This window comes from Chelmon rostratus, chromosome 14, assembly GCF_017976325.1.
Source record: "Chelmon rostratus isolate fCheRos1 chromosome 14, fCheRos1.pri, whole genome shotgun sequence".
Lineage (NCBI taxonomy): Eukaryota > Metazoa > Chordata > Actinopteri > Chaetodontiformes > Chaetodontidae > Chelmon > Chelmon rostratus.
In genome coordinates, this window is record NC_055671.1 from 15,263,267 (window position 1) to 15,275,465 (window position 12,199).

The 12,199-nt window shown below is 42.6% G+C and overlaps 2 protein-coding genes across 3 annotated transcripts; both read right to left on the reverse strand.

Annotated features, from left to right (window-relative positions):
* Nucleotides 1-175: 175 nt before the first annotated feature.
* On the reverse strand, nucleotides 176-3,582 carry LOC121617395 (pinopsin-like). The gene is made up of 5 exons (XM_041952565.1): nucleotides 3,237-3,582; nucleotides 2,080-2,248; nucleotides 1,459-1,630; nucleotides 1,108-1,341; nucleotides 176-379 (listed from the first exon to the last, which is right to left on the reverse strand). Exons 1-5 carry the CDS (start codon nucleotides 3,580-3,582, stop codon nucleotides 176-178), a joined length of 1,125 nt encoding a protein of 374 aa, XP_041808499.1.
* A 2,876-nt stretch (nucleotides 3,583-6,458) lies between these two features.
* htatsf1 (HIV-1 Tat specific factor 1) lies at nucleotides 6,459-12,149 on the reverse strand. Of its 2 annotated transcripts, none has more exons than XM_041952561.1 (10): nucleotides 12,047-12,149; nucleotides 11,052-11,216; nucleotides 10,292-10,520; nucleotides 9,984-10,031; nucleotides 9,710-9,864; nucleotides 8,953-9,116; nucleotides 8,671-8,767; nucleotides 8,478-8,567; nucleotides 8,234-8,371; nucleotides 6,459-7,687 (listed from the first exon to the last, which is right to left on the reverse strand). In XM_041952561.1, exons 2-10 carry the CDS (start codon nucleotides 11,214-11,216, stop codon nucleotides 7,445-7,447), a joined length of 1,329 nt encoding a protein of 442 aa, XP_041808495.1. In that variant the 5' UTR covers nucleotides 12,047-12,149; the 3' UTR covers nucleotides 6,459-7,444. The 2 variants fall into 2 exon arrangements, with proteins under 2 accessions (XP_041808495.1, XP_041808494.1); XM_041952560.1 differs by having other exon boundaries at nucleotides 11,949-12,140.
* Nucleotides 12,150-12,199: the final 50 nt, after the last annotated feature.

A 12,199-nucleotide genomic window follows, 5' to 3' on the forward strand; every position in this document is an offset into this window, starting at 1 on the left:
CAACAGTTACACTACATTCTTCATGCTTTAGTACAACTCATGCTACGTGGTGTGAAAGTTGTCTTGTTTTGAAATGAAACCCTGAGATTGTGTGTGCTGACTAATAATATCTCAAATAAATTTGAAAAAAGTGTAATAACTTTTTTTTAAGTTGATTAAAAATGGCCTTGGACCTCTATGTTGCATAGTGAGCCACTAGCACCAGGGCAGGCTGCTGTACCTGCTGGTCTCTGGACATGGCAGGCGCCCTATTTTGTTCCTCTGTGGGTGAGTTGGGAGTGTGAAGCCACACCCCTCTGCTGCTGGGCAGTGTGTGCTGGACTGGGGTGGGCGGAGCTTCTGAGCTGCACCTGATCATGTACAGGAAACACCTGGAGAACTGAGAGACACACACACAAACAGAGGAGGTGGGGACAGGAAAGAAAATGTGATACAGAAACACAAGCTTTCAGGTGGTGAAATCCTTTCTCAGCTGAAGAGGTGGATGTATGATTACAAAGGATGTGCGTTAAAGGCGAAATGTGCTGTTTGAGTCAGGGAAATCTGAAAAGATAACTGGATTACTGACAGAGCAGTTAAAGTGATTAATTTGGTGGGTAATGTTGCAGGCTGGTTTCAGACCTCTGGATTGCTGCCCACATCTTTAGCAAGTCAGTTCAAAGTTGCATTGTGGGTAATGTTGGCACCAGGTTTTGACAAGGAAGATTAAAACGCTGCATAAAAACATGAAATCTCTGGTTATGCTGATTTTGATTGTCTGCTTTTTTAATTGTCCATTCTGAGTGTGACACTAAATCTGTGGTCTTTTAAATAGGACTCTGGTATGACTGTGTTTGCTGATATTGCATGTTTAAGTTGAGACCCAGCTTTGTTTATCAAACCAGCTGTGGTGCCATAATTTCTGTAGAATATATCATGAGGTTAACAAAAAAAAACTGTGAACCTGTCCTTTAGTTGGAGAGGCCTAGTAGGTTTTGTAGAGGCATATATTCCCTCAATTTGGAGTTGAATAAAAGCAAATCTAATTTCAAAGAAGGAAAATAAGATAATAATCCTCTGATGACTGTGTGGAAGACGCACTGAGTGTTTACAGGGAACTGTGATTACCTGGTTGTTGAGCAGCACATAAATAAAAGGGTTGAGGACGGTGCTGGTCTTCGCCAGCAGGGAGGGGATTAAACTTGCTGCAGGCGGCACCACACCGGGCCGTCCGAAGGAAGCGAGCATCGCCATGACGCCGTATGGCAACCAGCACAATAGGTAACCTGTCACCATGGAGACCACCATTAGAAGGACACGGCTATCCCTCCGCTCAGCCGAGGACCGGTTGATCCTGCTGACCTGCAGACGCACAAGCACAAACGCAGCTTTTACAAACACTGCTGGAGGTTGTGAATGGCAGAGCTGGAGCTCACGCATTAAACAGAGGTCAAAGGTCAAGTGTGCTGCGCTGCTCACCTGCCGCGCCACCGCTTGCAGAGCCAGCAGGATCCTCCCGTAGCAGAAGATCATGAGCAGCAGCGGCAGGAGCAGGCAGAAGACGAACAAACAGGTGATGTAGGAGCGAGCTGTGGCGGAGCGCTGCTGCCACTGGACCGAGCAGGTGGTGCCGGGACCCTCCGGCCCGTAGCTGCTCCATAACACACAGAACATGCTCTGGTTTCACCTTGTATTAAGTTCTAGCTCTGTGTCATGATATGTTTAACATTTTTCTCCATCTGCAGCTGTGAAATGGTGTGGACCTGTATTCTTGTATACATTTGTTCACATTTGTACTTCTATGTGTTGCATAGGTAAGGAGGGCCCAGATCTCCCCAACATGCTCTTTTATCTTCAACAGGAGAATCTAAAATTCTGTGCAGGGTAACACAATTCAGTCAGCTGGTTGTGAAAGAACCAAAAATTAAGAGAGGGCAAGATAAGAAATTATTCAAATGAAATAATTACATAAATACCAAGAAGTCTGACGTTAATAAACCAGCACATACTGTCATCCTAGTTAGAGCATCATCAGAAATATATATGTGAATGAATGATCTCATGAGCGGAGCAAGGGGTTTACATTAGGGCAGTACAGACCTGCTCCAGCCCAGCAGCGGCGGCAGAGTCCATACCAGTGAGTAGAGCCAGGAGGCGGCGACGGCGAGCCTGGCCCTGCAGTACTGAGAGGAGTGCGGCTGGGTGCTGCGGAGCACCACAGAGTAGCGCTCAAAGGACAGCAGAGAGAGAGACACCAGAGATACTATACCTGACCGAGAGAGAGAGAGAGAGAGAGAGAGAGAGAGAGAGACCTCATAATGCAGTAAAGAACAGAATAAATAACAAATCATCCCCCCATGTTTTATGAGCAGAATCACAGGGATTTAACGCCACTCGCCACCATTTCACTCCTCTGCATTTATCTGACAGCTGTAGTCAATATTTCTCAGAATAACAGACACCTGAAACATATGATCGACCTATAACATCTGATGCATCATTATAGATTAAACTATACCTAACAGTAGCCTATACAAAACTCAAATTAGCTCCACCTCAACTGTAACATTAAAATGCTGCTTACAAGTTAATGTATCAGTAATATTATCATATATAACACTCCCAGTGGCTATTTTTCAGCATGGGTCCTCTGAGTTTTGACACACTTTACATTGGTGTGTACTTTTACTTCATTAAAGCATCTCAGTAACCTCCTGTACATCTTCTACTACAGGAAATCTGTCACGTCCCAAATGCTAACCTCTAAACACACTGAACCAACAGACTGAAAATGCAACCAATGATAGTGAAATTTAATAGAAAAATTTTAAACAATAATAACGATCAGAATTATAAGTACAAAAAATAACACAGGTGGACAAACACCTGCTCCCTAATCATACCCTCTATAAGAAAATGCATTTTATCTATTTCCAGAGAATTTATACAGTTTCAAGGAAATTTACCATTTCCAGCTACCTCACAAAGAAGTTTCTTTGTTTCTTCATTTTCTCTTTTTATTTTTTTATTTCCTTTAACACTTTTTTGTTTTTGTTTTTGCTGGAAACAAACAATTAAGTGGCAATAATAAGCGCAATAATGCTCAAGCATCCGACCTTGAAGTGGTAGAAATTAACTAAGTAGGCTAACTTTTCCCGAAGTTCTGTACTTAAGTGCATTTTTCAGGTAATTTAGTTTTTTTTAGGTAACGTGTTTTAACTGAGCTCAAAGAGGACGTGCAACCATCGATCTCTCACCGAAAAGCGCGTTGGAGAAACCGTACCACCGGCACCCGTAGGACCCGGTCAGCCACCTGCCGCGCACGCTGGCCGCGAAGCTGAGAGGAGTCCCGAAGAGGCAGACGAGCATGTCGCTGGCGCTGATGTTGATCAGCAGTAGGTTCACGGGGGTCTGCAGCTGGGGGAAGCGCGAGAACACCAGGAGCACGAGGAAGTTACCGAGGAAGCCCAGGACCAGGATGAACCCGAGGACGACGGCCGCCGCGGTGTGACCCTCCCGGCTCAGCGCGCCGGCGGCGGGGTCCGCCACCGAGTTGTGCCCGGTGCTGAGGTTGTTGCTATGCTGCAGGAGGAGGGTCACCATGGCAACCTGGTTATCAGAGACAGGCGGTGCCCGTCATAAAACAGAGAAAAATGACGGCTTTTAAGCTATTATTGTAGTGGCAGAAAATGTATTCAGTTCACTGAGTGGACATACAGGAGCACAAGATGTTTATATACTGTGGAGGAGTAGCCGGGGGGTTGGGGATGGAGAAACAACCTCTTTCTCCCGCACACATATGCTCCCAGTCTTTCAGGAAACCCACCCCCACTGTGTTCACACATCAAAAAGGCATCTTCCATATCACTTTTAATTTAAAACAGTTTTAACTGAATAACCCAAATACAAATCTGACAGACCCTTAATGAGTAGAAAGAATACCAACAGGAAGAAGAACGGTAAGAAGGCAGAGTTAACTACAATCAGTTAATGATGGCTTACACTGTTTTAGGGCAATCAAAACAGAGACAGAAAACTGGGTATTTATTGTTTGTTATACTGAAAATGCTCTATGTGAATAGATTCAAACCCAGAACTTTAACAGTAGGATAATACTCAGCAAAGAAACAAAAACAGTCATACTAACAAATCCCAAAGCCTCAGTTAATCCATTTTCAATAGAACGAGAAGAAAAACGTATAAACCTTCAGTGAGACCGAGGACACTCTCCCACAAAGACAGAACGAAAGGAGCAGTCCCACGAAGAGGAAGATGCTGGCATTGTGCCGTACATCAGAAACGTGGCTTTATTCTCTTCTGTTATTCCACTTTATTCTAGACCAGATTGGGGACCTAAATAGCCGAGCCAGCATATCAATAATACAAGTTGTGGTTGACTCAGGGGGACGAGCCAAGAACACATTAACTGATGAGATGATGAAGACACAAGACTAATGAACATTTACAAGACGCTGCTGTTTGACGGACATTCACATGAAGAGCAAACCAAGCAGGTTTTAAGGTTTGAAACAATGATTGAACCTCTCGCTCCGTGATTACAAATCAACAGTTCCAGCATAAATTGAACATTATGAGCTTCACATCTCCAGGAGTAACTGCAGAGCTGATATAAAACAACGATCGAATCCATCTGAGACATTTTACTGAAAACTGCAAATATCAACCTCATAGTGGCGCTTGAGGAGAATATTAATCAATATTGACAAAGCACCAGCAGAGAGTCTGTGGATCTGAGGGATCTACTGGGGACATATGTTTTCAACACATCATAAGAAGTCTGCATGTAATAAACACTCCACAAAGCCTTGCTGCATTTCAGTGACAAGGAAAAGAGCTTCGATGGTAAAATTCATTGTCCTCAGAGGATGATTCATACTGACTTTCCTCAAGCGCCACCATCAGGTCTAAATTTTGCTTTGTCCAGTATTTTATGATCTACCTGCAAACCTAAGGACATTCTTATCAGCCTCAGCCGTAAGTGGCATTAATTAGCAAATGTTAGCTAATAAAGTGGGACAGAGAATTTTTTTTTTCGTATCACCCCTGCACACACACACGCACACGCACACACACACGCACACGCACACACACACATGACTCTAAGGCTATGTGGTTGCTTGATACCTCTTCCATTGTTCATCTTTGGTAACCTTCAGTGATGCAGGAGGTGGGTCCTCACCTATTGTTACTTCTTACTTTGCACACAAATATGTTGTGCAACCTTCATCTCACGCACACAAAAACTTTCTTTAAACACAGTGCCAGACGTGGGCAGTGCAAGACCTCACGTTTATCACCTCCTCCATGTAAGCTGTCAGCCTTTTGAAAGGCTGGATGCCTCCACTTTACACAGTTATCGATCCAGTCGTGGCATACACACACACTTGAATCAAATTCCTATGAGGTCCTTTGTAATTAGAGGAAGAAAAAAGCTCTGAAAAGCATCACGTGCAGCGACTTTCTCCTATTGTGGCCACCCACACATCCATTGCGCCAGAGTGAAGCTACGTCTCCACATCTGCCATTACTAAAGCCACTGTGGGGGTGGACAGACCTGTGTGGGTGCTGATCAGGTGAGACAAGGAGTAGAAATTACTGCCTGCACGTGCCATGACGTGTTTTTCTTCCTGCACAGGTCATCAGTGAATAATCTAATAAGTTATTTGTCTAAGACTTGTTCTACTTCTCTTAGTTATTCTTGCAATGTGATGGAAGGATTTTATACATATATTTTTATGTATGACTTAATGTGGGATGTTTTATGAATTCCTGTTGCTCACCATTGATAAATGATGGAGTCGCTATGACTTTATGTGATTAGTTAACACTTAATAGATCATGAATTCATGAATGTTAATTCCAGCAGTGGAGGAAATTCTCAGATGTTTTACTGAAGTAAAAGTACCTCATGCATTCCGATTAATATTTTCAAGTAAAAGTAAAGAAGTATTGGACTCAGAATAGACTTAAAAAAGGCTACTCATTATGCAGAATAACCAATTTTAAAATAATACTGTATATTACGCTGTATAATGATCATTGATGCATTAATGTGCTCATCACTTTAATGTTATGTGCTTTCTTTGCTGGGTAGCTTGTGAATTTCCACCAAGGAATCAATAATGTTTCATCTTAATCAGTAATAAAATGTAATTTATTTGTTGATGATATTGACTATTATTATTATTCTGAATCTGCAAAGTAACCGTGCAGTGATTAAGTACATCAAAATTGTACTTAAATGAAGCACTTGAGGAAAAACACTTACTTTCGGCCACTGGTTGATTCACAGTTACTTCATGTTATTTGGTATGATATGGTCTTTGTACTTATGGTTATTTATAGCCTAACAAGACTATTTTCTTAAAGATGGAAAGACCAGTTTGAGATTGAATTATTTTTTGTGTTTAATTGAATTTATTTGCACAAGAGAAGAAGCTGGTCAGGTTAATAACCAGCAGCTTGGTTCTGTGGGGATGCAGTGATGTGAAGGACGGAGACCAAGGATGGATGATGGAGGGAGGAGGGTGGTGCATAAAGGGTGTGAGGAGGGATGATGGAGTAAGAGGGTGGAGGTAGTTAGTATGGTGGGCTGGTTGAGGGGGTGGAGGGAGAGGAGGGATTGGGCGGGGTCTGGGGAGTAAGGATGTTGGGAGGGGAGTAATGAAAGGGAAGAGGGGAGTTAGGATGGGAGAAAGAGTTTACCCCTGCCAACTCTCTCCTCTCCTTCTCTTTCCTCATTTTCTATTTCCTCTATTCAATTCCTCCTTTCCTTTGTCTTGTTCTTTCTTCTCTCTCCTCCTCTTTTCTCTCCATCAGTCTCTTCTCTGTCACCTTTTCCATGTTCACCTTCTCTTGTTAGGCAACAGTATCATTACTGTCACAAGTGTTGTCATGACATGCTGAGCTGCAAAACACAAAGCCATAATGGAACTGGATCTGGTGTGAGTACAGAAAATAAAGAACATATATTCAGCTGCTGTTTTCGATGTAATTCTGCTTTTTAAAAAACTCTAATATACTCCAAGAAGTAATGAACAACTCAGAGTGAATCGCTGGCATTTAATAAAGTGGAATGAGCACTGGAGCTGAACAGTCTTCTACAACTCAAATCCATCACAGTTTCTGTCTCGATTATCTTCTGTAATTCATTAATATTTTTAAGGATTATCAGCGCAATACTGTAAATGAACTGACACACTGAAATTAAGGGAAAGCTGCATTTTTAAGGAATAACCCGCAAAACCCAGGTCTAATTACAATATAAACCAAAATGATGGAAAAAGGTAGACAAAATCATTATTTTATTTTTCTACATTACAAAACAGCTCAAACTGTCCTAATCTCCTCCTCGCTGCTCAACACGGAGCTTTGCCACAGTTCACCTTCAAGTAGGACTGTCCTAATTGGTTGCCATGGGGAGCAAAGATGTTCATGTAAGTGTTTAGGCATCCTCATCATCACTTCCTGCCAGGCTGCTGTCTGTAGAGTCCACTTCCTGTTCCTGTGGTTCTGTTTCTGTTGACTGCTGTTGGGGCGCCATCGTTGTGGAGGGCTCTGTGGGTTCTGTGGTGGTGCTGCCCTCTGCTGGCTCTGCAGTGTTTTTCTGCTGGTCTTGATTGCTTCCATCCAAGAATTTAGACCAACCCTTCAGCCGCTCCTCCCGCTCGCGTGTCGTCTCTTCCACCTGAACAAACAGAATTCACATGAAGGATGCAAATTCTTAACAAGTGTAGAGTCTAAGTTCAGCGAAGATGACACAATAACTCAAATATCACATGGCTTGTTTGTAAGAGTGATGACAGATGGGCTCCACCAGCCTGTGTGTTTGTTAAGTGTGAAATTATATTATTATATACATGTTGTATATTGCATGTTGACCAGATGTAGATGGGTACCCCCCCCCCACCCCCCATGTCAAAAAGTAAAAAATTCTGTCCACAAGACCTTCATTTTACAAAATATGTAAAAACAACTCTAAACGTTCAAAAAGCATGCTTGGCCAGTGGGTGGCGATAAAGTCTACATCAACAATAACGTCAGACACCAGAGGAGAATATTCTGAGCATGTGTGATGATCTTGTTTTATTTTGGTAGGCAGTTATTTGTAGTTAAACACCAGTCTGGCACACAGTCTAGCAGAAACATAAACTAAACGGTAGTCTGCCATTACTGGCACACAGAAACCTAAATCAAAAGCATTTTTGATATTTGTATTTTGCATTTGGTATACCTGATAATCTGTCGTTCCATCCCAAAGCTGAGCTGAAAGCTGCCTTCCTCCAAACCAGCGACCATTGAATGACAGAATGCATGCATCGGCTTCCTCAGGCTCCTTAAATGCGACTGATGCCACGCCGTCCGGGTGTCTCTGCAGCACAAACACAACCACGTACCAGCTATTACTGACACCGCTGGCATAAAGTTCAAGCCATTCCACTATGACTTTGAAACGGCACTAATGACATTAAACTCACATCAAAGAGGATGACCTTCTTGACCACGCCGAACTTCTCACACTCTGTCCGCAGATCCTCACGATACTCATTCAACACCAGTGGGTCTTCCTATGAAGGCCAAAGCAGAGACCACAGAGATTAAGATCCTCAATGCACAGTCTGTGTGTGTCTGTGAGAGAGCATGAATGTGCATATGTGTGTCTCTCCACACCTCAAAGTCAGTGGGATGGAACATGTTCCTTATGATGACAACTTTTTCATGCCTCTTCCTGACATCTCCTTGCTTCTCTGGCCTCCAGTCCAACTGTCTACACAGACAGAGACACAAACAAAAAAATAGGTACAATTAGTAGGAATCCATGTGATGTGTTAAAAATAAAGAAATGCTGAGTTATTTGTCTTCTTTCAATCCAGTGCAGCCATGTAGGGAGTGGAGTTTATCCCCACATGCAGAGTGGGATTTGTGGGAGGTTGAATGAAAAGTAGAGTTTACTTCTGTTGCTGCTGCATCTTCTTCCTGTAATCTTTGCTCTTCTTCTTCTTCTTGCTGGCGTCATACTGGCCCTTTAGCTCAAACCGCGCTGCTTCCACGTGGAGTCTGTAACCTCTGAGCTCTGACTCATCAATCAGACGCATTGCCAATGCCACCGACTCCTTCTGCAGAGAATCACAAATACACACTCTTCACTGGAGAGTAAGGCAACGCTACTTATAAGGTAATAATATTTCAAAGCTGTGTCACTTTCTGCTTGTTTTGGAGTTATTTTGCCCTCTGGTATAATTTTCATGCTGCTTTGAAGTTTACACAATTATGTTGTCTCTTGGAGAGTGAGAACTTTTCTTTTTGTTGCTAAACAAGAGAAAAGTATGTCTGGTTCTATCTCTCTAACAGGGTAAACACGCAAAATATGCATTTAAGTATTCAGTGAGAAAAAAAAGACAGAAAGGACATAAACAGATCATGACAGATCAATACTTCCTGCTGACAAACTCATGTTGTGATGCAACCAGTTTTACTCATCCAGTGCACTTACATGTGTTTAAGTATCCATGTTACATTTGGCTCCAGCAAGCTGATTTCTTAACTATCATGTAAACAAGACACTTGGCTTCCATAATTGGAAAAGGAGAATAGGAAAACCTGATTTCCCCAGGTTGCACCTATCAAGCACCTATGTCTCATGTCCTCAGGGACATGAGAATGTGCAACCTATAAATTCAGCTTTACGCAAGCACAAGGACAGTCTAACCTTGAGATAGCAGCAGAGGCCATCTCCCTTCAGATTTCCCTCTTTGTCCTTGTAGAGTTTGACCTTGTACTCTTCAGTCACTGGGTCCCGCATCACAATGCCGCACTTGGACATCAACTCAGTAAACTCCTCAGGGCTGATGTCAGGGGGCAGGCCTGAGGAAAGTTGACCAGGAAAGAAAAATGTGAGAGTGAGATAAGGCCAACAGAATCAGCTTCCCACTGGACAGCAGTCAACTTGGCAATAAGAAAAAAAAAATGTTAGGGATACCAACCTGACACATAGACGTTAGTGTTTTTGTTGTCGTCAATATCGAACCATCCTACATGCACATAAAAAAGGCATTTATTAAAAGATGTTTGTACAAACTTAAACTTGGAAACTGTACATATAAATCTATTCTGTAAACAAACATAATCACTACTGTAGACAGGAAGAAAAGTGGAAATAAAAACACCAAAAAAACTGTAGCTCTTTAAAAAAAAAAAAACAACAACAATCCTACAGCAGAGTTTGTTGATACTCATAGTTTCCAATGAGCTGTTTTTTCACTCTCCTCTCTGATCGTGGATGTCACTTTACCTGGCTCTGCTTTCCTCTTCTCCCCTTTCTGCTTGGCTTCTTTAGCTGGGGTCTCAGGCTCCTTTGGGTTCGGGTTGGCATCTACTTTTTTCTCCTTTTCTGAAGGCTTGCTGTCTGTTTCTGGGGCTGCTGTGTCAGTGCTGCTCACTGCTGCATTGTTAGCACCTGGATCTCCCTCCTGAGTGAAGCCATAGTTGGCCTGGTAGGCTGCAATGAAGTCCTCCGTTATCTAGAGAAACAAAGCAAACCTACTTAACATTAACACAGAAGGTGGCTGTGAACAATTGTGCCACACCTCACAACAGTTGTAACTGTTCAAATACAGTCAACAGAGTTGGCATCTGTTCATACAATAAAGAAGTCTCAACATGGCACTTTGAGGTGCAGTGACATCTGTATTTAGTGCCGTCGACCTTTGACCATGATGCACTTTATTGCCAAGTCTGGTCAGTGGCAGGTACAAGATGGTATGATGGACACCTTGAATCTTAAAGTTAACACTAATGCTACCATGCTCAACTCCTCCAGTCAGAGTAATATATTACATCGCAAAGTCTACCAAACAGGCAAAGACAATCCCAATAACCAATTATTGGTGCTGACCAAATAAGGCCAGGTACATTTCAGTAAAGCATCAAATATATGGCAAAGAGTGTAAAATATTAGTAAGAAAGATCTGAAGGTCAGACACTGAGCGACTTTAAAGAACAGAGGATGGAGGAAGACAAAAGCTGAGAGGCAAAGAAAGAAAATCTCCTACTTTAGGGAACCAGGCCTTCTTGTCATGATCCCAGTCATACACAGTCCCGTCCTCTGGGTCAGTGTAGGTGTAGGGGTCGGAGCCATCCTCACTTCTCTGGCTGTAGAGTTCCTGCATCCGCAGCTGCTCCATAAACTCTTTGTGAGCATCTGGTCCACCACTCATCTGCAACAAAGATGTGACATGTCAAGTTGCCCAGGTCAGAGAGGCGTTACATTTCAGCATGTACAAAGCAGCTGTATTATGCTTGAATGTGGCAAGTCTTTCACACGGTAGCTGTGTTGATTCAATAACCTGCTTTGCCTTTTCCTATTCAATATTTCAGAAGTTCTTGCAAAGTGAAGCTGTTACAGGTGCACAAAGATTGAGCATGGTTTGGTTACTGTCCATCAAAAGCCAGAAAAGAAACCAAAGACAAAATATGTGTGTGGTTCAACAACAACGTTTGCCTGTGACCAAAGAAGGATAGTAAACGCATATGCCACTGTACAAGTCGGGCCAGTAAAAACAAACTATAAACAACTGTTTAGCCTATAAAATAGTACATTAGTCTGTATCTGACTGCACACCGCACTGCTGTGAACAAGCAAATAACAGGCCAATCATATCTTCCGACTGACACTGTCACTGCCCCGCAACTCATGAAAAAGGTGTCACCCAGTGGCTTTAATTAATCATACTGAGAACTCACAGCTTGACTCAGTGTCAGCAAGCCAGTAGATTAACCATGTTTAAATCTGCTGCCCATTCTCACACAACTGTTGTGGTTCAGCCCACATCAGGATAATTTATAGATGCACATTTGGTAAGTTAACGTTTAAGATCTGTGCTAATGAGTATGAGTAGTGGTAATAACTTAGATCATGTACGTTAGCCAACATAGCTAGCTAGTGTTACCGTTCACGACAGTCCAGGAAAAATTCAAATCTGTTGGCTAGGTGCGAAGGTTTACGAAACGGGCTCGCTCTGTCTAAAGACACAACCACAGAACTCACTTGAATTCTGTGTTTTAATAATGTAGTTAGCGTTTTAAATTAATTTTGCTTAAATAATCGGCGCTAATCACTATCCGCTAACGTTTACTCCATGTCCGCGACGACACTTGAATGAAGTACTTCCTGTGTCAGGTTCCGAATGCGCGTGCGTGG

Bases quoted from the DNA above. Each gene is read 5' to 3' on its own strand.
- htatsf1 (XM_041952561.1), bottom strand. From the start codon at position 11,216: ATGAGTGGTGGACCAGATGCTCACAAAGAGTTTATGGAGCAGCTGCGG. The intron at 8,768-8,952 runs GTAAACTCTACT...CTGTCTGTGTAG, and splicing joins AAGATGCAGCAGCAACAGAA to ACAGTTGGACTGGAGGCCAG. The intron at 8,568-8,670 runs GTGTGGAGAGAC...TGGCCTTCATAG, and splicing joins TCCATCCCACTGACTTTGAG to GAAGACCCACTGGTGTTGAA.
- LOC121617395 (XM_041952565.1), bottom strand. From the start codon at position 3,582: ATGGTGACCCTCCTCCTGCAGCATAGCAACAACCTCAGCACCGGGCAC. The intron at 1,631-2,079 runs GTCTGTACTGCC...GTTATGGAGCAG, and splicing joins CCGCTGCTGGGCTGGAGCAG to CTACGGGCCGGAGGGTCCCG. The intron at 1,342-1,458 runs GTGAGCAGCGCA...GTGCGTCTGCAG, and splicing joins TGCAAGCGGTGGCGCGGCAG to GTCAGCAGGATCAACCGGTC.